The sequence below is a fragment of the Rhamphochromis sp. 'chilingali' genome, assembly GCF_963969265.1.
Source record: "Rhamphochromis sp. 'chilingali' genome assembly, chromosome: 19".
NCBI lineage: Eukaryota > Metazoa > Chordata > Actinopteri > Cichliformes > Cichlidae > Rhamphochromis > Rhamphochromis sp. 'chilingali'.
The window spans coordinates 7870652-7895516 of NC_137946.1; the positions used below are offsets into that span (position 1 = coordinate 7870652).

The following is a 24865-nucleotide window of genomic DNA, read 5'->3' on the forward strand; positions in this document are numbered from 1 at the left end:
GAGAATTTTTTTTTTTAAATTTATGTACATATCACGGTGATGTTTGATTATATTTCTTTTGAATTTCTGTAGTAATAGTGGTGTGTCATACAACCATAGTACCTACACACATAACTGTCTCCTGGCTGTGGTTCAGCATGAAGATGTGAGCATGTCAGTCTTCACAGCTAACCCTCCACAATAAAGCATAGCAGTGTCAGACTATTCCTTTAATATTTGAACCTCTATTTACAAACCACATATGCCAGCCCACATGAACATTTGTTTCTTTATTTAGCCAAACACCGTGCAATCTCCTGACAGCTAAAAGCATATCTGATAACACTCTCAGCTTGTCACACTCAGATATTCAACACTGCGTAAGTGTTTGCCGTGCTGCAGTCGTGGTGGGTGTTGTCGACCGCCTCTGAAACGTACAGCCGAGTAGATAAGAGTCCCAGTGTGGCTTGGCAGCATCAGACGTCAGCGGATCAGTAGAAGGCTTCAGCCTGCCCTTTGGGTGTCAGCACAGTGAGGTTGCCCCTGGCGTCTTGGTCCTTCTCAATAGCCTCAAAGAGAGACTTGAAGTTTCCTGCCCCAAAGCCCTGGTGAAAGAACAGACACACACAGATGGCTAATTACCCAAAGATCTACCTTCTTCTGTGTCATTTGTTATGGCTCTAGGGATCTTCTCTCAGACAACGTTCAGGGTGTTTAACGCTTTGATGTTGGATCACTAATGGTACATAAATATCCTCCCAAGGTTCAAACATCTCCTCTGTGACAGCAAGCTGCGCTCACCGGGCGCTCGCAAATTAATCATGTAAATATTTTCACAGGTAACCCAAAAAACAAAGATCAAGTGTTGGTGGTTCCTCTGAGAAATTCTTTGCTGTGGTTCAGATGCAGTTTCTCACTTTCATGCATTGTATCCACATCTGTAGACACCGGAGAGTGACAAGATGAGCGTGTTCTGACAAGCAGAACGGGCGCCGAGTGTTATGAATTGAGTGCCACAGGGTGCAACCCAATCCAGAGATCCCCCTCGCTGTGAAGCAGTGAGCCTTTTAATCTGCATCTGTGACAGATTTACTGAGCTTTTACAAGTACACTGCTCTTGTAGCATTCATGCTGGGTGGGAGCTGTAAACAGGTGTTCTTCCTCAGGTTCTTGAAGGTGGCAGAGGCGTGAAACAGAGCCCTAGGCCTGTAAATCCCACCAGTAAAGGCTAGATTACCTACGCATACTGGGCACAGTGGGCAACTGTCCCAAAGGTCTGGTCCCTTCAAAAGCCATATTTCTATTCAGTAAAAACTTTATCAGAAGTTTGCAGCATTCAAAAACTGCATCACCTGAGAGAGAATTGTCAACATGTGGTTTCAGTGGTTTTAAATGTGTTTTATGTGTTATAATTACCACGCAATAACTCTTTGAAAATAGATTATTTACATCATAAAATGTCCCAAAAATAGTCTAAAGGACTATTTTTTAAATATTCAAAAAGTCAATAACCAAAAAGTGCCATAATGAAGCAAAACTTTTTGAAGTAAACCGTGAATTCGGTCCAAAAATACGTATTAGTCAGGGTTAAGTTGTGCCCAACTAAAATATTTGCCCTCCATACTGATGGGGTTAATACAGGTGTGATATGAGAGGCCTTAGATATAGCAAAGCCCTACTCTCTGTTTATACAAGTTATACCAGTAGACTGCCTAACTGGTCACTTACAAAGTGGTTATGTCTCTGAATGACCTCCAGGAAAAGTGTTGGTCTGTCCTGCACAGGCTTGGTAAAGATTTGAAGGAGGTAGCCCTTGTCATCAAAATCCACTAAGATTTTTAATTCCTTAAAAAGAAAAACAAAAGATCTTTTAGATTTAAAGACACAAAGAAAAAAGAACAAAAAAAAAAATCAGCCATGCCAAAAGCAGTCCTCACCTGTAAACGGTCGAGGTCTTCAATTACTTTGATTTTGGCAGTTTTGAGATTCTTCCTCAGGGTGTCGTAATATGTGTCAGGTGCTGAGAGGAACTCCATCCCTCGGGCGCGCAGGTTCACTATCTATTTAGTGACAAGAACAGAGGGAGAAAAAAAGACGAATCTAAAACAGGCCCTGCAAGCATGAAGCTTCAAAATAGCCTGGAGTTTTCCTGCTAATTACACAGACTCACAGATTCAATAATGTTCGATGTGTTGAGGGCGATGTGCTGAACACCTGGCCCCCCGTTGTAGTCCACGTATTCCTGTGAGGACACAACACAGGACATCACACACACACATTTTTGTATCAGACCCCTCGGGCTGCTGGGATCCATGTCACAGAGCAAACCTCTGAAAGCCTCACCTGGATCTGCGACTTCTTTTTCCCCGTGGCAGGTTCGTTGATTGGCATCTTAATGGTCTCTTCGTAGTTTGTGACAACTATAGACCTCAGCGCGCTGTACTGTGTGTGGATCTGCTTGTCATCGATTGACCAGAACCGGTGAAACATCAGACATTTCTGGTACCTAGAAATTCAGGAATACGAGCTAAGCAATACTAATCATTGGAGTTAAAAAGGAACTACATTTCCTCTTGTTCCTTCTTTCTTGGAGCAATCTTTGAATTTTGTGAAGAAGTCATTTTGTATGAGGGCTTGCTGTTTTGAATAAATGCACCAACATTTTCCAGCAACAGCGGTGGAGCGACTGCTTGTGGTGTTTGTTTACTTTGTCCTTTTGCCCTGTGTGTCTGCTGCACCCGCAGCGAGTGTACGTGCACTGGAGACAGGAGACCTACCAGTCTGAAATTGGCACCATTTGGTCATCTGGCTGGTTTCCCACAATGTGATCGATGAAGTTCAGACCTGTTGGTGGACTTTGAAAGAAAAGAAGAATAAGCAGTCAGGCTGCTTAATGATATACAGATGTGATCAAAATACACATAATCATGTTTTGTTGTGATTTTATGATAATCTTTTAGTCTATAATTCCACAGAAAAGGGAAAATATGTACTAAAATGTTATCAGGGACTGACAGTGGTGAAATCTAGATTCATCTTACTTCTTCCATGTGTATGCACAAAAAACACCAGAGGGAAAAAAAGGCACATAGGTTGTAGCAGATGAGGTGGTGTTGTGGGAGAGACTCACAGATTAGCTAACAGGGGATCTCTAAACAGAGGCTCTTTGTAGCTCGGCAGGAAAAGGCCCTTGTAGGGACTTAGGTACTCGATGAGTGTGTGTGTGGTATCTCCATACTGAGGACAAAACATTTGCACAGCATTATTATTGGCTTTCAGTTTCTTCAATGTATTTACACAGGGCTTTCTAATGTGAGTCACCCTTTATGTACCGTCTGAATCACTGCAAACTTGACCCTCCCATGGCTATCCTGCTCCACCCAGGGCTCCTTGACGACCACAGCTCCTCGCTCCTTGGCCGTCTGTCATTGGAGAGATGTCAGGATGGGTGTAAGATAACGGGAGTTTGCAACAACTGTGTGTCTGTGGCTCCTGGAAGCCCTCCAGTGGCCAAAGGGAAAATATCTTCCTAAGAAGCTACAAAATGGTGGTTCAGAGAGCAAAGGCTGTTGATCCCTGCAGTAAGTAAATGGCCTGCATTTGTATAGCGCTTTTCTAGTCCCTAAGGACCCCAAAGCTTCACACTACATTCAGTCATTCACCCATTCACACACTGGCGATGGCAAGCTACATTGTAGCCACAGCTGCCCTGGGGCGCACTGACAGAGGCGAGGCTGCCGGACACTGGCGCCACCGGGCCCTCTGACCACCACCAGCAGGCAAACATGGGGTTAGTATCTTGCCCAAGGATACTTGGCGTGCAGCCAGGAGGCAGCCTGGGATCGAACCACAGACCTTCTGATTAGTGGCTGACCTGCTCTGCCACCTAAGCTACAGCCACCCTAAGTGCGCATTGATTCGGTATCTTTGCAGCCACCTGATAGTCCACACGGCAGTTTATGGCTTGCCTGACCTTGTCTGAGGTAAAGAGAGTTCACAGGAGCAGCTAAACCTCAAGGCTGCAGTAGGAGTTGTCACAACACTGGCCTGTTTACCCCAATTTCAACACACTCCTCACCCCATGTCAGTATATATAGTATGAGGTAAGAGGATTAAATCTCAGTCACAGAAGTGAGCTAATGTGAGCACAGTGGAGCTCTAATTATTTACTATCTCCTAGTATTATTAATATGAACCTCAGACAAACAGTGGATCAGTGCAGCTACTCTATATTACCCAACTTTTGTCAGGAATTTCCCAACTTTTGGCACAAGCATGTAAGTTTTTATCTTATCTTAGTCTGGATAAGCAGAGACTGAAACTAACAGATAAAAAATGAAACAAATCACTGTCTCTTTATGGCTAATGTTGGTTTACCGTGTAGAATTATCCACAATCGTGCACCACAACCAGTTGCACAGTTCAAGGGACACAGAAAAACACGGAAATTTAGAGTGTTGTGCGAAATTTCTGTGTTCTTCAGTTAAGCCAACTGGGACAGGGACTTTTTTAACCCCACAGTATCAAGAAGTTGTTGTTTTTTTAATTTTATTTTATTCTCACGCTAGAAAGATTTAAAGTTTACCTGAAAACAATCTGTCATCTTACCTTGAATAAGAAGTCACAGTCCTCCACTTGGAAGGCAATGTCTTTAACTCCGTCTCCATGTTTAACTAAGTGTTCTCCCATCTCTGGGGGGGCCAGAATATAAATGATTTATAAAGCAGAATATAAATCATACCGTCATGTCACCTTTTTTATAATCTTAAGTGATCTGATGAGAAAACCTGCCTTCATTTCCAGGATTCAGAGCAGATTCAAATGCAAATATAATCTGTGAGGAGAGCAGAGGAGTAGTTATGTTTTTGCACTGAGGGTGAGATCTTCTGCCAGGTTGAACACTGTGAACGTTACTGTTCGTACCTTATTCTGTCTGATGACATGTGACACCACCTCTCTGCTGCCAGTCTCCAAACCCTTGTAGGCCAGGGGCTCGAAGCCCAACTTATCACAGTAGAATGAGGCTGCCTGTGAAGTAACCACACTGTTACTCTGATGAAATCTAACGATGCGAGACGTACTGAAGCTAGGACATGCCACAGTGTGATGTGTAGTCTCACCTGTATGCTGAACAATAATCCACAATAAAACTGTTTTTACTGATTATTCTGTTTATTTATTTAATTAATTTGACGTTTTATTTTTTTCGGTGCAACCAGCTCTCTGACCTGTATATGAGTCTGTACAGGCTCAAAGTCAGCTCACAGATGAATGATACGGTAAAGATTTGAATAACTAACAGTGAGCTTCTGGTCATGTGTAGAGGGTTTGGATACTGACCTGTTTGGCGTTGCCGACCCAGAAGGTGATATGATGGAACCTGATAAACCTTCCCCTTGCAGGCTAGCAAGTAAAAGCAGAACTCAAGATTGACATTGGAATGTGTGCAAATTCTTCAGGTGACAAGTAACACAGTAACCAGTTATAATGGGTAGTTGAAAAATAATTCTGGGATGGTTTATTTTTTCCTGCACCAATTAACCATCTGTGAATATTACGCAAAAACATAGTAGCACACATAACAAAACATCAGACACCACAGAGAAAATATTAATCTCACCTTCTCTCCTTTGTCTGTGTAGCTTGTCTAAGAAGAAGGAAAAGAGGAAAATCATAATAGCTTCATTAACACGCGGTCAGCAAAAACCTGCAGTCAACTGATCTCGTATTTCTAATGTGACTTAATTGGTTCTTATCTGCTGAAGAGGCCATTATCTCCACAATTACTCAGCTGTGGGAAGGCCCAGAGTCCCACAACTGACAGCATCTGCTCATTATAATTGGCTTTGATTATAGTCGAGTCTCCTTACCATACTGCGATTTCAGATGGGGCTTGGCTCGAGAAGAGAAAGATTGGAAATCAGGGCCAAGCCAAAAATGAGCAGATAAGTACTGACCTGATGACCAACTGTGATTGGTCCTTTGGGGTCTACACCCACCTGTCCACCTCCTCGCTTCCTGAAACTTCGGCAGCAGTGACCCAGGTTTTGGTGCCTGTCCTGTCATTTTTGTGTCTAATCAGTGTCCAGTCCTTAGTCGTGCAGTCGTCATAGAAACATAGACATAATAAACAAAGCCAGGGAAAACATTACAGACACAGATCTTTTTCTTGAAACTAAACTTACCACTTGCCACTGAAATAAACAAACAAACTTTTAAAAATGTATTATTTAACTGAGGCTGATGAAAAGCTAAAAAACAATCATAATGCATCCACAGTGTGCAGAACTGAACTGGGAGTTCTGCACTAAGCAAAGATGCGGTGTTGTTAAAGGTGAGGATAAAAAATATTCCTGAGTTTCTGAAAGCCCTCTGTGGTTTCTGACTTCCACCGCCAGAGGGAGCAATATTGCCGGACAAAATAAGCACTTACTGTAAGATTAGTGTGTGCCAGCTTGGATGTGATGTGATTTGAATTACTGTCTCCATACATTGTGCTAAGAGTCATACATTTACATGTTATACATTTACTGAAAACAGATTTTCACTCAGTTTTTTTATTTTTGCATTAAGGTATGTGGCAAATAAACCATCCCTTTAAACAAGCATATACTGTAGTGTTTATTTATCGATCTATTTATGTATTTATATATTTAGGGTGCTTGTAGTGTCTTGGGTGCTTCAGGATAACTGTGCAACTAACTAGTTGCATTGGTCGCATGATTAAAGGTTTTAAGTGTAAATTTAAAGGGTTGGTTGTTCACGCTACAAATTAATCAATACTTTCTAATTATTCTATTTATTGAATTAACCATATTTAATATCTGATATCAAATATATTCCAATATAACTCACATCTTACAGCTATTTATTAGATTTATAGTGTACATGCTTGCACTATAAGCAAGAGAGTAATGCATTGCGCAATCTCAGTCTTACTGTTCACTCTACTTTAACGTAATTGCATTTTTATTCTCTGTGTTTTGTTTTTTTAAATTATTCTCACCCTATTAGGCCTTGACTATGCGCCTGTGGCACGTATGTTTGACTATTTTGTTTATTTATTGTAGACTATACTGTTTTTATTCTTTATCCTGCTGCTGTAATACAACAAGTTCCCTCGTGTAATCAATAAAGTATCAGTCTATTTATTTAAATAGCTATATTACAAATAAATTATTTCGTTTGATTTCTTATTTTAAAGATAAATCATCGATAGTTCAGTTAAACAATCAGCTCAAGCGTACATCTCGCGTGTTCCGCTAATGTGAAAACCCTGCTATGTTCCAGCTGGTGTGTGTCTGTGTGCCGAGCTCACGTACTGCACGTTGTTTGTGTGCCTCCAGTTGGTGCCGCGCTGTGATTTTCTATTGGTGCGCTTCAGGAGTGTAGTGGCACCTGATTGGCTCCGCTGTGGGCGTGTTTGACCCGCTGGCTTGTCTGCTCTCAATTCTCATTGGTTGGTGAGAATTCTGCAGCGTCGTTGGTCTCCTAGTGCTCGGTTACCTACTCGATTATTGGTTGCGGCTTTTGTCATCGGGCGAGAATGCGGAAGTCGTGCAGTCTACTGAGTCACCGTTGTGACAGCTGATTGTTTCTGAGTGAGTAACTCGATTTAATTTTTTAAAATGAAGTTACTTCTAAATGATATATTGTATGTGACATGTTCTCAGGCCGTCAGACTTGTCTCGAACTTGTGGACCTTGAGCGGTTTTGTCGTTTTTGTGGGCAAATGAGCGAATTTTAGTCACTAGCCTGTATCAGTGTTGCTATCCGGTAGCTAGCACAGTGCTAACATTTACGCGCACACACGCACACTTTCGGTTCACCAACTAATCGGCTCCTAGTATAGTGCCAGGCTGTGCTGGGGCTGTGGTCCACTTTCACTTTCACCATACGTTTTTGTTTTTGTTTTTTTTTTAACTTCAGCCTCCTCGTCATCGGTTCACACCTGTTGTGTTGTCACCAGTCAAACCGGTCACCTGACATTTAGATGGAGCTCACAGTCAAGAAAGCTGGAAATTTCTAGACCGTTTATGATCAGAGGAAAAACACCCCGGAATCCCCTACTGTACTTGGAAATTATTTTTATACGGAAAGTAAAACCGGCTCCCCAAAACAAATGGCTCTTATTGTTGTCACTTCCTGATTTTTATTTTTATTTTTAAATCTCCCCTCAGTTTACATCAGGGCACTTTTTTTTTTAAAATTAGCAGCCTATGGAGAAGTGAAGAAACTAGTACCTAGCTTTTCTTCAAAATGTACTTCTGTAGCTCGCACTGCTGCATCACAGTGCTGCTTTTGTTTCGCTAGCAGTCCACAACCTAAAGGTATTAATTTTGCTGTCACACGAGTCAAAGACAAGATGCTCACAATGCTGTTTTTGGTTACTAGATGTTTGTCCTTTTTGCTTGATGTAAAGTGGACATACAAAAGCTCCATATTTTTATTCTTGGCCTGCAGTAGAGTAGCTTTACGGGATTCCATTTAAAATGATTCTTATTTATAATACTGGCCCTTGGAATAAACTGAGGGACTGGCCCTTGGAATAAACTGAGGGACTGCCCCGTCTTGAACAAGCTGCTTTAGCTCCCCTGCCTTTAAGCTAACTCTATTCTCATTGGTGGATCATGCAAACAAAGAGTTCAGTGTTTGAGTTAACCATATTATGGTTATCTCATTGCTATGACATAATACGGGGCCAAGAGCAAAGAAAACCCCCTGAAACAGAGTGTTTAGAGGGAGAGTGTTAAACATGAGGTCCAGGGACCAGAATTGGCCAACAAAAACTCCAATCTGGCCTACTGGACAGCTTTGGATAAAATGAAGGACGGCATAAACTTTGGCCTTTCAGCTGTAACTTGGACAGGTTTTCCTGTTGATAAATACCTCCCACATGACCATTCATACTACACTAAAGTAATTAAGTAATAAGAAGTTAGTAGTAGAGCTGGGCGATAGAACGATAACGATATGTATCGCGATATAACTTTTACTCGATAGAGAAATTAAGCTATCGCGATAGACCTCGCCGCTCTTGTCCTCTTAAAATAAAAAAAATAATAAAAAATAAAAAATAAAAAAGGTCAGCCAATCCAAACTAAGTAGCGCAGAGCCGAACCAATCACAGCCGCAGCATCACGTCGCGTGACTTGTTACGTACAGCACAAGTGCCAAGCCGCACGTGTGTTTGTTTGGGAAGCAGCCAGCGGGTAATGGAGGCAGCGCGTAATGGAGGAAATGAGTGTGCCGACTAGAAAAATCAACCGAGCGTGACCGAAGAGAAAACAGATGACGGTTCCAATGCCGGAGAGATTGTCGAACGGAAGAGCCATAGAAGTTCCGTAGTGTGAAGGTATTTCGGCTATTTCAAGTCTGACAAAAAACAGAGTAGCGTGCACTGTAAATTGTGCCGAAAGCAAGTCTGGAAATACAATAAACTGGTGCATGCGTCACACTGTGCGCCACGTTATTGTTTCGGTGAAATGAATTTCTACAATACTGTTACTGTTAATTCTACTCTCTGCAGTGTTTAAATGCTTACATATACACAAAGTTACTGTCCCTCCACACATACGACTCTGTTCTGCTTCTATGCCCCAGCTTTGTTTACTTTTTCCCACCGAGGCTTCTAGACTTCTGATTGGCCAACATTTCTGCACGGTTAGGAATCTAGCTCCACCTGCTGCTTTGGCATGTTCCTAGCAGCGTTTTTCTTCATTTCTGCCTTTATGTGTGGACGGGATTCTTTTTTAAAACGAAAACGGAAAATCTCCGTTTTCAAAAATACCCGTGTACGTGTGGACGTAGCCTCAGTGTCTGACTGGAAGCGCTAATTCGTCATTTGGCTTTTGTCAGACTAAAGTAACTGTTAAAACTGTTTGAAAAGCTCAGCTATACAACAAGGAGAGATTGAGAATTTCCTTTTAGTTCTCAGTTTATTTGATATTGACAAAAGTTAGTCAGTTTTGTCTGTTCTATTTTGAAACTTAAACGCTTTAGCGGCTGCCTTTTGTGTAGTTTGCAATATTTGCCTTTATTTATCTGAAAAAGTCTCATGTTCCTTAAGTACATCTACCCTGTTGAACTTATTATGGGAAATAAATATTTAAATAAAAACAAGCTGCTGATTATTTCACATTTTACTTGTGAGCAACGGCACATTTAAATCTTACAAATATAATTATTTGGCTTATATCGTGATAGATATCGTTATCGCCTGAAATGAAAAAAACATATCGTGATATGAAAAAATCTCATATCGCCCAGCTCTAGTTAGTAGTATGTAAGGTTAACAGTGAAATAATCTACTGTTTTCGTTTTGTTTTTTTATTGGGTTTTTTTAAAACAAACAAACAAATAAACAAAACAATGGTTCCACAGTTAAAATAAATAAATAAAATGGGACATTCTCTGTGACGAGAAGCCTACTTAGAATTAAAGTGGGCTGCGTTTGGCCCATCATGTGAAATGAGTTTGGCCTTTCCGAATCAGAGGAATGTGAAGCCTAAGCTTCTGGCTCATAGGGATTATCTATGTAAAACTTTGCTCATGTTTAATCCACATCTTTAACGGTAAATATTGACAGAAAATAAGGGAGAGCGTTACTTAAATTTGTTTTGTCAAAATTATTATCAGGTTGTCTCTTCTTGAGTAGCTTGTAGACATATTTGTGATTCTTGCATGGAGGTTTTTTTGTTGTTTGGTCAGTTTAGTTTTGATTTGGTCTTTAGTTTGGAAATGGGTTTTGGCTTGATTTTGAGTAATTCCAACTGTAATGATCAATTGTGAAATAGGGCTGCAAAACTGGACTATTTTCATCACTGGCTGAGCTGCAGATTAGTATAAATTTTGTTGCGTTGTGGAACATGGCAACATAAAAATTTCATAATTTTGAAATTCCAGTCCTTTAAATTATCTTGTTCATTTGACAAACAGTCAGTAATCCAGAAGATAATTTGTTTTCAACACCCAATAATCTTCTCAGTTTTGAGAAGAAAACAATTGTGTCAAAAGGACTGACTCGTTTTTGTTTGACCACCTTATTGATTAATGAATGCATTTCTGCTTGGTTGCTGTCATTGCTTGTTCCAAATATGAAGGACAAGAATTAATCAGACTTATGTGTTCAACAGTATACTGCAGTATACTTCAGTGCTTCCTTAAATGTGTCCATAGCGCAGAGGACTCAAAGTAACAAATGATGGCCTTGAATGATACATACTTCTGTTTCCCCATTTCACAACACAGTTCCTGATTTCATCCTTTATTGAGATCTTGTTACATAATCTGTTTTTGTTAACCAGAAAAATTCAAACCATACCACCCCTTTAACTAATATCAACTACATACTATATAGTTCTTTGACTGTTTTTAACTGAGTAGTGTCTCAAAACGGCATTCGACATGCATAATCATGCACATTTCTGACAATAGGTGTGGTTTGTACCTGGAATTAATTGTGACATCACCTCCTTATCTTTAATATCAAAATAAACACTACCGTTTGTGGAATTTCAGTTTTGATTTCCGGATCAGTCATGTCAAACGTCTCTCACCGTCAGCACTACATTACCTGAGCTCAGATGCTACCTTCAGGGTAGGGCTGGGCGATATATCGAGTTTTCTCCTTCACTGAATACAACTCCCCCTCCCCCATAGCTTCACCTACAGGCAGCGACCAGATGGACACGGCAAATCTCCGTTAGCGAGTTGTGGGGCTGGACGGCGTCAACGTGTTAGCGAGCTAACCGCGCTAACGAGCTAACCACGCTAACGACATGCAGCCCACAGGGGCTGCACGGCCTAAAATCCTTTCATTTTCTCAAAAGTTGACAGCGCGCCTTATGTATGAATTTTGGTTGTGCTTACTGACCGCGAACCGATTTTAGGTGGTACACGGCGCTCAGCAATCTGTCAAAAAATGTTTTACGACTTTGGTAAGCTATGGAACTGCAGCGCTTGATGGATTGTCGGAGCATTACGGCTACCGTAGTCTGGAGCCTCGCGGAGTGATACGTACTGTGCTTCGACGTAATATTACCATATTGTGTGTGTATAAGGACCATAAATGGCACCTGTTAAGAGACATGGTTACGAAGCGGATTTCAAACTCAAGGCTGTCAGTCACGCTGTAGAAGTTGGGAACAGAGCAGCTGTGAAATCTGTCTTTGTTATTATGCTCAGCGTCTGTTAGTTTACATTTTGACTGCACAATTATGAGCTTTTTGTTATGCACAAAAACAACATTGTTTTCTTTTATTTATGGAGCATGATTATTTAATAAATGCTGATAATTTATTTTTGAGTAATTTCTTCATGCAAATCTATGCTGTATGTAAATAAAAATGCCTGTGTGAAATCTGGGACACAGTGTGACTAAGAACTCTCTTTTTGTTCTTAACTTATGGCTTTAAAAAAATATATCGCCACCCAGCTAAAAAATATCGAGATATGAATTTTGGGTCATATCGCCCAGCCCTACTTCAGGGTAATATTTGTTGTCACAAGCATTTCCCGTACACTGGTGTCAGTGTGAGTGAGAAGGTATTTCATCACAAATGTAGTCGGTGTTTAGATTTACAGCCTGCTTGCTTTCAGTTTCACAACCGGGATGGTACATGCTAACATTGCTGCTCTCAGATTAACTGTAACTGACATTTATATTTAACCCTCAATCTGCTTTGAACTACTTCTGTCATATCGTGGCTCAAATATAAGTTTATTTAATATATAGCTTTATTTTTTTTTAAATTAATAGCTTTATTTAATAGTTTTTCTTCTAAATGTGTCTGTTTTGTTTTTTGTTTGCTTGTTTTGTTTTGGGTTTTTTTGTTTCTTCTTTTTTTTTTTTTTTAAAGCTTCAACCAATTCAAATCAGATTTCAGTTTTTGTTTAATTAAATCTCATGGGGCTATTTATGCTGAGTCAATAGATGACTCACATTACCTGAAGAGCAATATTGGACCCTTTTCCTCTCCTGAAAATGGTTGCCTGCATGTGATTTCTGTATTTATTACTGATTAGCAACAAAAGCAGTCCCTTCTGATCATGAGTCACGAGTTTGTTGTAGGTGGGTGAATTGTTAAGAGTGTTTGCCCTGTAGTATGGCTTCTTTCACTTTGAGCAGAGTGGGAGGGAGAAAGAGTAAGCAATAGAGACAGAGCGTGAGAGGGAGGGAGGCATGCCATGCACTGGACTACAACCAGTTTGTATTTGGGAGACGGAGACTGCTGCTACTCTGCAAAACTCTTGAGCTTTAATCAACCCCAAAAGCTAGACAGAAGCTTAAAGCAAAAGTTTGATTCGATACTTTGAACAGGTAAGAGAAGTCTGCTTTGAGACAATTTTGAGAGTTGAGTAGTTTTTTGGTGTTTGGTTTTTGTTCTTTGAGCTTTGAGCTGTGTGCAAAAGGGGGTGTGTCGGGTTAAAAAAAAAAAAGCAGTGTAGGGAAGTGAGATGAAGGCACTGCACAGTGAGAATCTAGTTCAAAGCTGGGTCCTTGCATGCAATCAATGTGTTGTTAAAGTCTGATTGTTTACCCAAGGAAGTGAAGGCTCTATGTTTTGTCTCACTGCCTGTGTGCCACTCTTTTCATAGTAAACTTCCACTGAACATAGTCGCTCCCTCCTGACTTGGCTCGTATATACACAGGAAGTAAGAGTGCAGTATCAGTGTCACTTTTCATGCAGTCATTAAGTGTTTGTTTTCAGGGTAGTGCTTTTTTTTTATTGTGTACAGCTGCTGGATCATTGCCTGTCGCTGTTCCAATATGGCACACTGTCCAATCCAGGAGCAGCAGATTCAGCCCGCTTATGTTTCTGCAGTGTTGAGATGTAAATGAGTTGTAGGTCACCCGTGTTTCTGTGACAAATGCACATCAATACACAGTCACTGTAGAACATACAAACCTACAAAGTGCAGATTTGTGCTTACAGACGGTGTTTACAGTGTCCTGTCTGTGAGGTGGTTTAGAAGCTATTAGAGGATACGGACATTCACCTCAGCACCTTTTTTTGTTTTTAATGATTTTGGTGGAAAGAAAAGTCGCAGAGTTTGTTCACATCTTCTGTCTAGCTCCCGTGTTGTTATCTGTTCTGCTGCTGATAATCTGCAGAGGAATGTTGAGTTTGCATTTCCTGTAAATCAGAGTTTCTCCCCTCTGGCCACGTCAGATCTGCACCAAAGTCTCTTTCACGTTGTCAGATCGCACACATGTGCCTGCGTGCTTGTGTGCCGTGTTGTTACACTGACTTGACCACAACTGGAGAGGGAACTTCTTGGCCCAGGCAACCAGTTAAACTTGCATACCTGACATTTTGTGAAGAACTCTTGGGCCACGAGGTTTTGTGTTGAGTCATTTCTGTAAAATAAAAGTATATCCATACTCAACTTCCTCAACAGGTTTATTGTTTTAGTGCCAGCTCCTTATTCTGTACTTTGGTCCAAGACTGTTTGAAATCCAGCCCTTCACACCATGGCACACATTCCCTAACCCATCAGGGCGACTGTGGCTCGGGGGGTTGGGAAGCGCATCTGTAACCGGAAGGTCGCCAGTTCGTTCCCTGGGCTCTCTGTCCTGGTCATTGTGTCCTTAGGCAAGACACCCTACCGCCCTACCCCACCTACTGGTGTTGGCCAGAGGGGCCGATGGCACGATATGGCAGCCTTGCCCCAGGGCAGCTGTGGCTACAACTGTAGCTTGCCTCCACCAGTGTATGAATGTGAGAGTGAATGAATAGTGGAATTGTAAAGCGCTTTGGGTGCCTTGAAAAACGCTATATAAATGCAATCCATTATTATTATAACCACCCACACACAAGTCTGAAGGTTGTTGTTGTTTTTTTTTTTATGTTGGCAGGAGGCATCGCTGTCCCGACAGAGCCCAGTAGGCAAGAGGAGAGGGAGGGATCTGAATAGGAACACCCAGACTCACTGTCTACAGCACTGGCTGACAGCATGGTGAGCCAATCACACTCCTGACTCCTCACTATTGTATATGTTTATATGTACTCTGCTGTAGATGCCTGACTGCTTTTAAAACAGGTGCCAAACTCCCTACATGATTTTCTTCATGGTAAACTGGCAAGCTGGGACTTTACACTCACACAGGAAATGGCAGAATGCGGTTGCAAGCCGAAAACAAAGCACAGACTGTTGCAACACATATAACAATACACAACGCTAAAGCAGTTTTGTAAATGCCAGTTTCTTAAAAAAAAGTCTTGACATTTCCCTTTATACTGTATCAGTTTGCATTTCTGACCACTTTCAATCAGAAATACAAAATTGTTAGGATTTACTTGCAAACTAAAATATAGCAATGAAGCAGTAAAACTGAAATGATTTTGCTGCAAACAACAGATTTCTAAGCTCAGCATGTTTTACGTGCAGGAAGCCAGTGCATTAGTGACTCCAGCTGGTTCTTAAAGGTGCCCGTGGAGAGATATGGCGTCAAATCCCTTCCCAGTCTTAAACAGGGACTTGTGGAACACTATTTAGAGTAGGTAGGTGAAAGTAGATCGTCCTCTTACAGAGTCTCCTCGCCCAGACACTAGTTTTCTCATCAGGGATCCAGCTTCATTGGCCTGTTGTTTAGTCCTATGTGTTTCTGCTTTCATGAAAGTGCTATGTAGCACCTAACAGATGTTACAAGTCTTTGATGTAGCTTGTTGCCACGTGGCCCTCGTACAACTGTGTTTTGGAGTACACTAAAACCTGTTGGCGTCCTATTTACATGAAGGAGCTCAGCGCATTACATGTGGCATTTCAGAATATGAGAAGCACAAGTCCTGAACAAGGCAATGAGCATTTAGTTCTCTAAGAGCTGAATGCTCACTCTCAATGTAGATTAAAATGCTCTTAGTGTAGCCAAGTGGTGAAGGTGTCTACTTCAGTAAATGCTGATTATCTTCTGTGTGCCCTCTAGTGGATACTATTGGCTACTCATTTCTGTGGTTTAACTGAGACTAAATGGTTTCTTTGTGTTATGTAAGGTCACAACAGTAATTGGTATAAAAAAGATGGAGGTGGAATTGTGCTGCTTCAAGTTTCTACATGCATTTTTGTTTTGAATTTGTTTTTGCTGATTCTCACATTTTGCAGTTCTTTGTCTAATCGCACTGCAGATGTTGGCCTGAGGGTTTTAATTCTATTGGAGTACAGAAAATTTAACACAGATCTGAGACTATTTGTGGATAACAGGTCTACATGTATTTGAAATGAGCCATGCGACTGTGTATTTTAGTCCTAATTTAACCTGATTAGTGAGTACAGCATATTATTTTCAGATGTTAAGACATGTGGAGCTTTTCAATTTAAGGAGATCCATAACTTTTAGGAGTTTAAGTATCCAGTATACAAAATGCATCTGTAATTTTCTTTTTTTTTCTTAATTTTAATTAATTGCTCCATCATAGAGAGTAATTTAGGACACCCTTAGTCACCTGATGGGCCGTCTGCTTGTACCTTGTCGGGCAGTGAATGGGCTTCAGAGTAAATGGTGCTTTAAAAGAGCGGAAGCAGCAACCAAATGAGTGACAAATTCCTCTTGAAACTAATGGGAACCACTTTTATGGGACAGACATAGGAAGTGTAACAGGAGGATACATATCCCAAGGTTCTGGTCAAATGGGTCCACAGAATGTCACTGTGGCTGGATGCCCAACTCCCAGCCTTTTTATGGGAGCCCTGGGCTTAATTGATGGCATAGCTGATGAACAAACAATGTGCCCACAGGAGCATAAAATGAGGATGCAGAGCTTCGCTGTCTAGGGTTGAAGAGTGTTTATGCATTTATAGGAAAGCTAACCTCTTCTTGGTTTGGGTGTGGTCAGAGGTATGCGCTGCATGAGTAATCAAAGGCTCAAACTTATCAGGTGGCATGATCACACCCTAGAATGTTTCAGATCAGCCTAAGCAGTATTTGAAGTACAACTGTGATTTAGAGATGTGTACATGATGGTAGTGTTCGATCAAATATGAAATTGTAATCGTTACTGTGCATGTTACATTAATAGGACCTTTTTAAGTTGCCCAGTGGCCACAGTTAGGATGACAGATGGGAGTATCATTACCTTTTTGAGCTAAGGGTTATATTCTCAGGTGGGATTGTGAGACGGTTGTTCCTCAGGTAATATGATCGTTTTTAATCCTCTATGTGAAGCAGTGCTTAATTGCTTCCCAGCCTTGAGCTTGCTTTTTTTCCATCCACTGAAACAAAATGGGAAATATTGAGCTCATGTTGTTGTCCACTCATGCTATTGCATTGTTAGCAAGATAATGGGAGCACGGAAACGGGTATAGCAGGATTGTTTTTACTCTGCCTACACTGCGTGCATCGTAGTGCTACTATATAAGGTTTGTGCACAATTGGAAGGCAAAGTTAATGTGGCAGCACTATGGAAAGCCACATGATGCTCTCACTTAGGGTTGTAGTTAAAGCGAGGGCTGTTAATGATTTGAGTGCAGCCCTACTTAAAGGCACCTTTGCCTCAAACCTAATCTTGGTTGGGTTAAATCATTCTGGCTGGCTGTCTCCGGTTCCTCATTCCTACTTTTCATTCCATTCAGATAATTGTTAACTTTATTTTTTGTTCAAAGCTTTGCGTGTGTGTGTGTCCCCGCAACACTTCCCGTCAGAGCCTGCTTAGCTCAATCTTATTTAAGATGTTGCCTGGCAGCCAGTCAGACGTTACTCTAGTGACAAATGTCAGTGAAATGTATGGCCTACATTTATATGCCTGATGAATTATTTTAATGTTTGTAATGGATCATATTAAGCTAAATACTTGTCCAGACTGAAGTCACACTTCCAAACACTAACTGTACACCAAACCCCCATACCTTCTTGTTACTGCTTCACTACTTAAAAATTACTTGTTACTTAAATTTCAAGTACTTTGGTTACATCTATGAAAGGCATCCAAACACATACATGTATTTACAGAAATACTCAATTTCTGAAAATTTAGCTTCATTTGGCCCTCCTTCCCAATGCTTCGGGTCTTTTTCATATCCTGCTTCTATACCTGTGTGTCAACATGTAGGCTGACACCCTGCATTGGTTACTGGCTGACCTCCTTTCCTAAAATACAACCTGAAACAGAGGAGCCCAAATCTTGTGCTCACTTCTACGGCTGGTTCAGCCAGTACTGGACAAGCAGAGGGAGAGAATTTATAGCTCAGTATTTGGACTCTGGACCAGTTAATGATACATTTGTCAGTAGTGATCCTAAATACATTTATTTTTTTAATGGCCATAAATGAACTAAAAAGAGCTTCACAACCTGCTCAGTGAACTGATGATTCAAAACTCTTGGTTGTATATGCTTTTTTTTTTTTTCATTTAGATATTGCCAGTCAAAAAATAACCAGGTTTTAAATAAATACATTTTCAAAGATGTACATGCTACAGTTCTAATATAAGATTTAATGATGAGTCAGAGTAGCTGGAGATCTTTAAAGTTCAGCTAAGCTCATAAAGGAAAAGCCCCCTACACTCTCTCAGGGGTAATGAGGTATCAAACTTATTTGGGACTTGAGTAGGGATGGGTATCGAAACCGGGTTCTTGTTGAGAACCGGTTCCCGCTGTTTCAATTCTTTGGAATTGTTTGCCATTTTTGCAAACGATTCCCCTATCGACTCCAGTCGCCCGAATGACGTCACCACGTTACGGAGCGTCATTTACCTGGCAAGAAAGATGGTACCTAAGCGGCTTGTAGGCAGGGACATTACTGGATATTCTTGTGTAATTGCTACAGAATAATTTATGTTATACTTTGTTATTGCTACAGAAGAATATTTATTTTATTATTTTACATTTACATTTTTTTTTTTCCCGGGGACCCTGTGACACCCCATTGAAGAGCCGTAGCCTGTGGATCTCACTGTTGGGTTTGTAAGGCCATGTTACTCCTAAATTTCTATCTTGTTCAAGTGTCAAGTGTTCTCCTTTTTTAAAAAAAAAAAGAAAAAAGAATCGATAAGAGAATCGATAAAGAATCGAATTGTTAAACAGAATCGAAAACTGAATCGGAATCGTGAAAATCTTATCAATACCCATCCCTAGACTTGAGAAGTCTTAATTATTGGGATTTTGCCAAAGGAAAGAAATCGCTTTAGACTGAGTTGCTAAGCAGACATCAGAAAACTTGGTGTAGCTCCTAGAGTGTACCACCTTCTTCTCCAAAGCCATGAATGTGTGATAAAGCTACAGTGAGAGGTGCACCTGTTTGGGCTTAGCTGTAATGTTGTATTTCACTTCTTCATTCCACTGGTGGAAAATAAATGTAATGGGCCACAGTTTCAAACCGTGACATGCAAATAGTTCTCGGTAAGGTTTTGTTTAATTTATGGAGGTGGATCTTATAGCAGCAGATGCATGCTCCCATTAACGTGATGAAATGGAAACCATTCTGCACACAAGTAGATTGCATCCCTTCTTCTCTGCTTCCTTTCTCATGGTCTCTACAGACTGTATACATTACATTAGATAAATCTTATAGACCTATATAGAACAGAATAACCTAGAATAATCTACTGCATTGATCGATTTAATATGTAACCTTGGGCAGCTTGTCTATTGTTGCATAAACAGTGTCGTGGACATTGAGATCTTCTTCCTATAAAAGACTTGCAGAAGAAGCCAAACTGTTTGATGTGCAGGGGGAAATATGATTGAAATCCAAGTGGGAATGTCTTGTTTCTACATTGTCAAAGTCTGTGAAATCACCTTAGGCATTAATTCCAATATCATGTTGGACCTCTCCCCCTTGGCTCTTGACGGAAGCGGTCGCACTTTCTCCTTCTCCCTTATCTTTCCTGCTTGGCTTCTCATGTCTTTTGTATAGTCTCACTTATTCTCTAACCCTAAGAGAGTCTCCCAGACTTGTTCTCTAGAAACATAAAGAAGAATTATGGATTTGATCAACTGGTCCCTTAACGGAATTGACACCCTCCTGGGCTTGGGAGAGCCCGATTGTCCTACGGAGACATTTGCTGCCAGATACTCGATGGTCGGTTGCGTCGTGCGTCTGGCAACACTCTTGATGGAGGACTTTGAACGACATCTACCAATTCTGAACTACGGTAACAGAGTTCTGGCTGATTGGAGCTGGCTCAGACCTGGCTTATCAAAGAATAAGAAGTGGCTACAGCTGTTCAAAATCCCACAAGGCTGCCCGACATGATAGACGATGGGCAGGGCTGTGAGTGCTCAGACTGTTGTTGTTGTTTTTTTTTTTTTTTTTTTTTTTTTTTTTAACGCAATATGGATAACATCTTGAAGAAGAACAACGGGAATTGAGAGACCTGGTGACCAGTGACGGACATTAGACCAAATTGGAAGCAGTTTGTTCGCACTAACCAAAACAACTACCATCTTCATCTCATGTCACCCCCCTGGATGCTCAAGGCAAAAGCTGATGGGAATAAAAATTCTCCCTAGATAATAAGACTGTTTGTTATGACTCTCTCCCTCCTCATTCAAGGTCACCCGCGTCTACCGAAGATTGTTGACTTTTGCTTAACCGGGTGAAGGGACACTTTCTCTCGGTTGAACACGGAACACACACACACACATATACGCATGTACACTGACACAGACCTACACTCACTCCCTGTTGGAACGCAGTCTGGGGGGAGTTCTTCTTTTCTCCTCGACTTTCCTCATGTTGTGCATTTTCCATTGTTGTTAGGTTCCAGGCCGCTGCTCGTGCGGCTGACCGGCCAGTTACCTAGCCTGACCTGTCTCCCCAATGTGATGTTTGTGTATTGTATGCACGATCGGGAAGGTCAGTCTCTTAATTGCCCCTTGGGGATAAATAAAGTCTTCTGAATCCTGAATGAATCCTGAATGTTCATCAGCTTAAGTCCATGTCAGTCATTATATTCCTGAAATATGTATTCATGCCTCATAAACAGCTGAGTTCTGTCTGCTGGAAGGAGACGCAAGCATCCTTAGGAGAAGCTTCTCCTCAGTGTTCACATTTGGATAAAAGGATTCCAAATGGTAACGCTTAGAACAATTCAAAACTTAGCAGGTGTCAGCATGGCAGTTGTAAGCCCTACTTCTGCCTCTGAGGTTCAAGTTCTCGCCACTAACCGTTGCAGACAGCATACTTTACTCTCTGCTTTCAAAAGCCTAGAACTATGTTGTTCTCTTGGTAGAGAGATAATCAAAATCTAACATTAAGTGGTGCTTAAGCACGAGAAATGTTGACCATGCAATGACCCAGAGCCAAGGACATTAACACCAATTACTGGGCTTCACATGTATTTGCTGCAGATGCATTTCAGGCTGCATTCTCTCACTGATATTAGGACGCAATCCACTGTTATCAAAATTATGTTCTCAAGGCAGAAAGTAAACAAATTTAAAGTACATATTCTATATATGTACACACAGTGTATACAGGATTGCATCTATAGTTTTATGAAGCTGCCTGTGAAAATGGCCTTCTGTGTTTATAAATGGGTTAGAACTGCATGGGTGCAAATGTAACAATATTAGGGATACCTCCCTGTTAAAATACAGACTTCCTGATCATATTGTAGCTACTAGCACACTGCATTACAACCGGCTTCCTAGTTTCAGTTATATCCATCCAATATCCAGGCATATGTAAATGTGTGGACCCCATGATCCACGGTTTCAGCATTGATTTAACTTCCTTTGTAAAGCCAGTGAATAAGACTTATGTCTCTGCACCAGCTGTACACTGTCAGCTGAAGCAGTTCACTTAATACACTTGTGTTGATGGTTTCTTTACACAAATTGCACTTAAGGGCAATAAACATTTACCCGCATGTGGAAATTCATCCTGTTAAAATGAGGCAACACCTTTTGCTGGTGAAATTAATCCTATTTAATAGTGCTGTGTTTAGCTTATGCTGCATGTACTGCGTTACGTAATGTGGGGTCATACAGCTGTAGGTGAGTGGCTGTCACGACTCTAACAGGAAGGAGGTTGGGGTAAGAGGGAGGAAGAGCTATGTCTCGCCTAGAAGTATATGTGCAATCAGTGTCCTTCCTTGATATGATACAGTGACGTGCAGGATTTATAGTATCTAAAATTGTTTCAGGATAATGTGACAATGACACTCGGAAGTGGGGAAGAATGTCTGTAAAATGCTGTGTCACCAGCAATCTCTGCATCCACCGTCTCTTCTTGTTGCCCTCCCTCCCTCTGTTCTCTGCCACGTATTTGCCTTCTGCGCTACATCAGTAGCTGCTAGTGTGACCGTTTTGTGGTGGGATACTGTCCCAACAGTGGGATGCGTTCTGTCTCTCTGTTGGCTTCAGGTTGTGCATTCCTTTTTTGGGGGCATTTTTTGCGCATACAGCTATCAGTAAACTGTGTGTGTTTGAGCCACAGCGTACTGCAGTCAGTGGCAATCGAAGCATCTTCTGGTGGTCAGCGATGCACTCGAGGCTTTACCACCTTGTTGCTGAGGGAGAAGCATATTTCTGAAGGGATGTCGGTGAAGGGTGAACAAGGAGGAGGTGGGGGGAGGAGGAAGAGATGAGAAGGAGATGGGGAGAAATGCAAGCATGCGAATGTGAGAGAGGGAGGGAGGGAGGTAGATGCGCATGCAGAGGGTGGAGCTTAGCATCAGGCAGTTCCCTCCGTCTTCCTTTCTCTCCTGTTTTCTCTTCTCACAGTTTCCCCTCATCCACATCGCTGGGCACATCTGCAGTCATTTCCACTCTTCTGCTTTTGTCTCACTTGTAACTCAGCTGATCCACTGGACTGCTGCGCCTCTCTGTACAGTTTTTCCAATTTTTTTTATGGACTATCATCCTTTTTGCCAGCAGTGCAACAGGGGCTGTCTTCAGACACGAGCGTGCACCCCTTTCTGGGAGTGGTGGGGGGGTGGGGTGGGGTGGGATCCTGACTTAGAGCCAGGGCTGCTGTGTTGTCCCACAAAACCTCGAGATAAGGGGCAAACCTGCAAAAGCTGCGGGGGGGTGGGAAGCGGGGTGGCAGGCAGAGGGGGTCGAAGCAAACGAAGGGTGGAGAGGCTCAGGAGAAGAATGGTTATGCCGGCTCCTCGTGCTCTGGTCGTGCTGCTCCTCCGTAGGCTGCGTGTCATTCAGGCACAGTCCTGCCTTTCCTCGACATGAGCCTCGCAGTAAGGGTGTCCTGCTCCATGCTCAACTGCTTTGTAAGTGTTTCATTTGTTTCCGATGGGTGTGTTTTAGGGCCCTCCTCTCTCTATCTCATCCGCCTGTGTGTTTCTGCCTCCTTTCCAGGTAGTGGAGGGTGGGGGTGCTGCTCGACACACGAGCGCTGCAGTTATTAAGTAACAGCAGTAACTTGATATAAATAATTGAATTATCTCAGAATGTTCTAGAGTACGAGGCGATGAAAAGGTGCTTCTGTTGCTGTCATCATTCACCTCTGTCGGATGGACAGCTTTGAGCTACTGGTATGTTGACTGACGGGGAGGAGAGGGGGGTGGGGAGCTGCCGGGACTAGAATGGGTAAGATGTTTTCATGCATTCACTGTTGCAGTCCCGGAGCACCAAAGTGTTCACTGCAGTGAAGGTCCTGCTTCTGAGTTAGGATGTACATGGGCTATGAGGAAGAGGCATGTAGAACAGGTGTTTGTTTTTGTTTATGCCTTGAGATGGTAAAGAAAAGGTTGACAACCAAGGATGTTGACCTCTGACCCCCTCAAGGTTAGCAGGTAATGAGCACAGGCAGTACAATGTGGCCATTAACTACTAACCTTCAGGAGGTCAGCTTTTCAACTACGCATTAAATCAAATCACACTTTCCTGCCAAGAGTCCCATGTTAGTAGCCACCTAAAGTTCATTTTTTGAGGCTGATATAAACAATGTCTGGTAAGATACCTAGTAAATTAAAAAAAAAAAAAAAAAACATCTTCATACACAAATGCCAGTAATTTGAGATATACATTGTTTAAAAAATGACACTTACCTTTGAAGCCAGCAGACTTTCCATAGCCAGACTTTCTTTGTGTTAGCTATTTTGTCACTAGTATGAGGACAGTAGTTATCAACTTTCTTTGTTAACTCAGACTTTCTGTTTCATGCTCACATAAAAGGGGGTGTTTGGATTTTACTTTCTTCCCATACAAAATTGGCAGATCAAGAGCCAGCTGCTTTGGCCAGAGACATTATCAGAGGAACAGGTGATGAAACTTTTTTAAAGGATATTTAAAAGAAAACAGCAAAGGAAATACAGGTGGTGAAAATAATCATTAATCTTGTGAATTCATAGGTGAACGTGTTTATTTTCACCACTCGGTGAAACTTAATTACTCGCAAATTATAAAGCTAGCATTCTTTCAGCTATCACGCTTTGAGTATGTGGTCGATAAAAGAATCAGTGAAATTTTAGCCCTTCCACGTTTTATAATATAATATAAAAAAATGTTACTTAGCACCAAGAAAGCATCAGTAGTTTTGCAGGTATATAACACATCTAGAGGGAAAGATGTATTTCAAAAACTTTCATGGAAATGACAAGTTGAACAAAATATTTTTCTTCAAAAACTACAAATGTGAACCTTTTGAAAGTTTTGGGAACTATGAAATATGAAAATGAGACATTTCTAGCCTCTGGGACACATGCCAAGTCTGTACTAGTATTTCATAGTGATCCATAGCGTTTCAGATGGTTCAGCCACAGTAGAGGACTGGCATGCTGAGATCCTTTCAGGATTATCACATATATTTCACCTAGAGATTTATCAAGCTATTCCTCTGTTTCTTTATACAATACAGATTCCAAAAAAGATTTTAATAATACTGGCGAAAATTATATTGTCACAGTTTTTCTTAAAGAAAGCTTTGTTTGAAAAGCTGTCAGGTAGGATGAGTGCAGCTGCTCCTTCTCCCTCTCCTTTCTCTGTGA

General features: G+C 41.4%; 2 protein-coding genes across 4 annotated transcripts in view; one reads left to right on the top strand and one right to left on the bottom strand.

The window, feature by feature from the left end:
* Positions 1–254: 254 nt before the first annotated feature.
* Positions 255–5915, bottom strand: hpda (4-hydroxyphenylpyruvate dioxygenase a). The gene is made up of 14 exons (XM_080866660.1): positions 5850–5915; positions 5600–5626; positions 5320–5382; positions 4903–5007; positions 4771–4813; positions 4588–4670; positions 3312–3401; positions 3110–3216; positions 2757–2834; positions 2323–2485; positions 2150–2221; positions 1917–2039; positions 1708–1824; positions 255–584 (listed from the first exon to the last, which is right to left on the bottom strand). The coding sequence occupies exons 1-14, from the start codon at positions 5850–5852 to the stop codon at positions 471–473; spliced, it is 1188 nt and encodes a 395-aa protein (XP_080722786.1). The 5' UTR covers positions 5853–5915; the 3' UTR covers positions 255–470.
* Positions 5916–7513: 1598 nt separating this feature from the next.
* The window catches only part of mtmr4 (myotubularin related protein 4), a 42902-nt gene continuing 25550 nt past the window's right edge, over positions 7514–24865 (top strand). Inside the window, exons 1-2 of one of the 3 annotated variants that reach the window (XM_080866699.1) lie at positions 7514–7580; positions 14840–14940. In XM_080866699.1, the coding sequence (XP_080722825.1) occupies positions 14938–14940 (3 nt within the window). In that variant the 5' untranslated portion in view covers positions 7514–7580; positions 14840–14937. Of the gene's footprint in view, positions 7581–13160; positions 13301–14839; positions 14941–24865 lie in introns of those variants that run through there. The other 2 variants (XM_080866701.1, XM_080866700.1) reach the window with 2 other exon arrangements.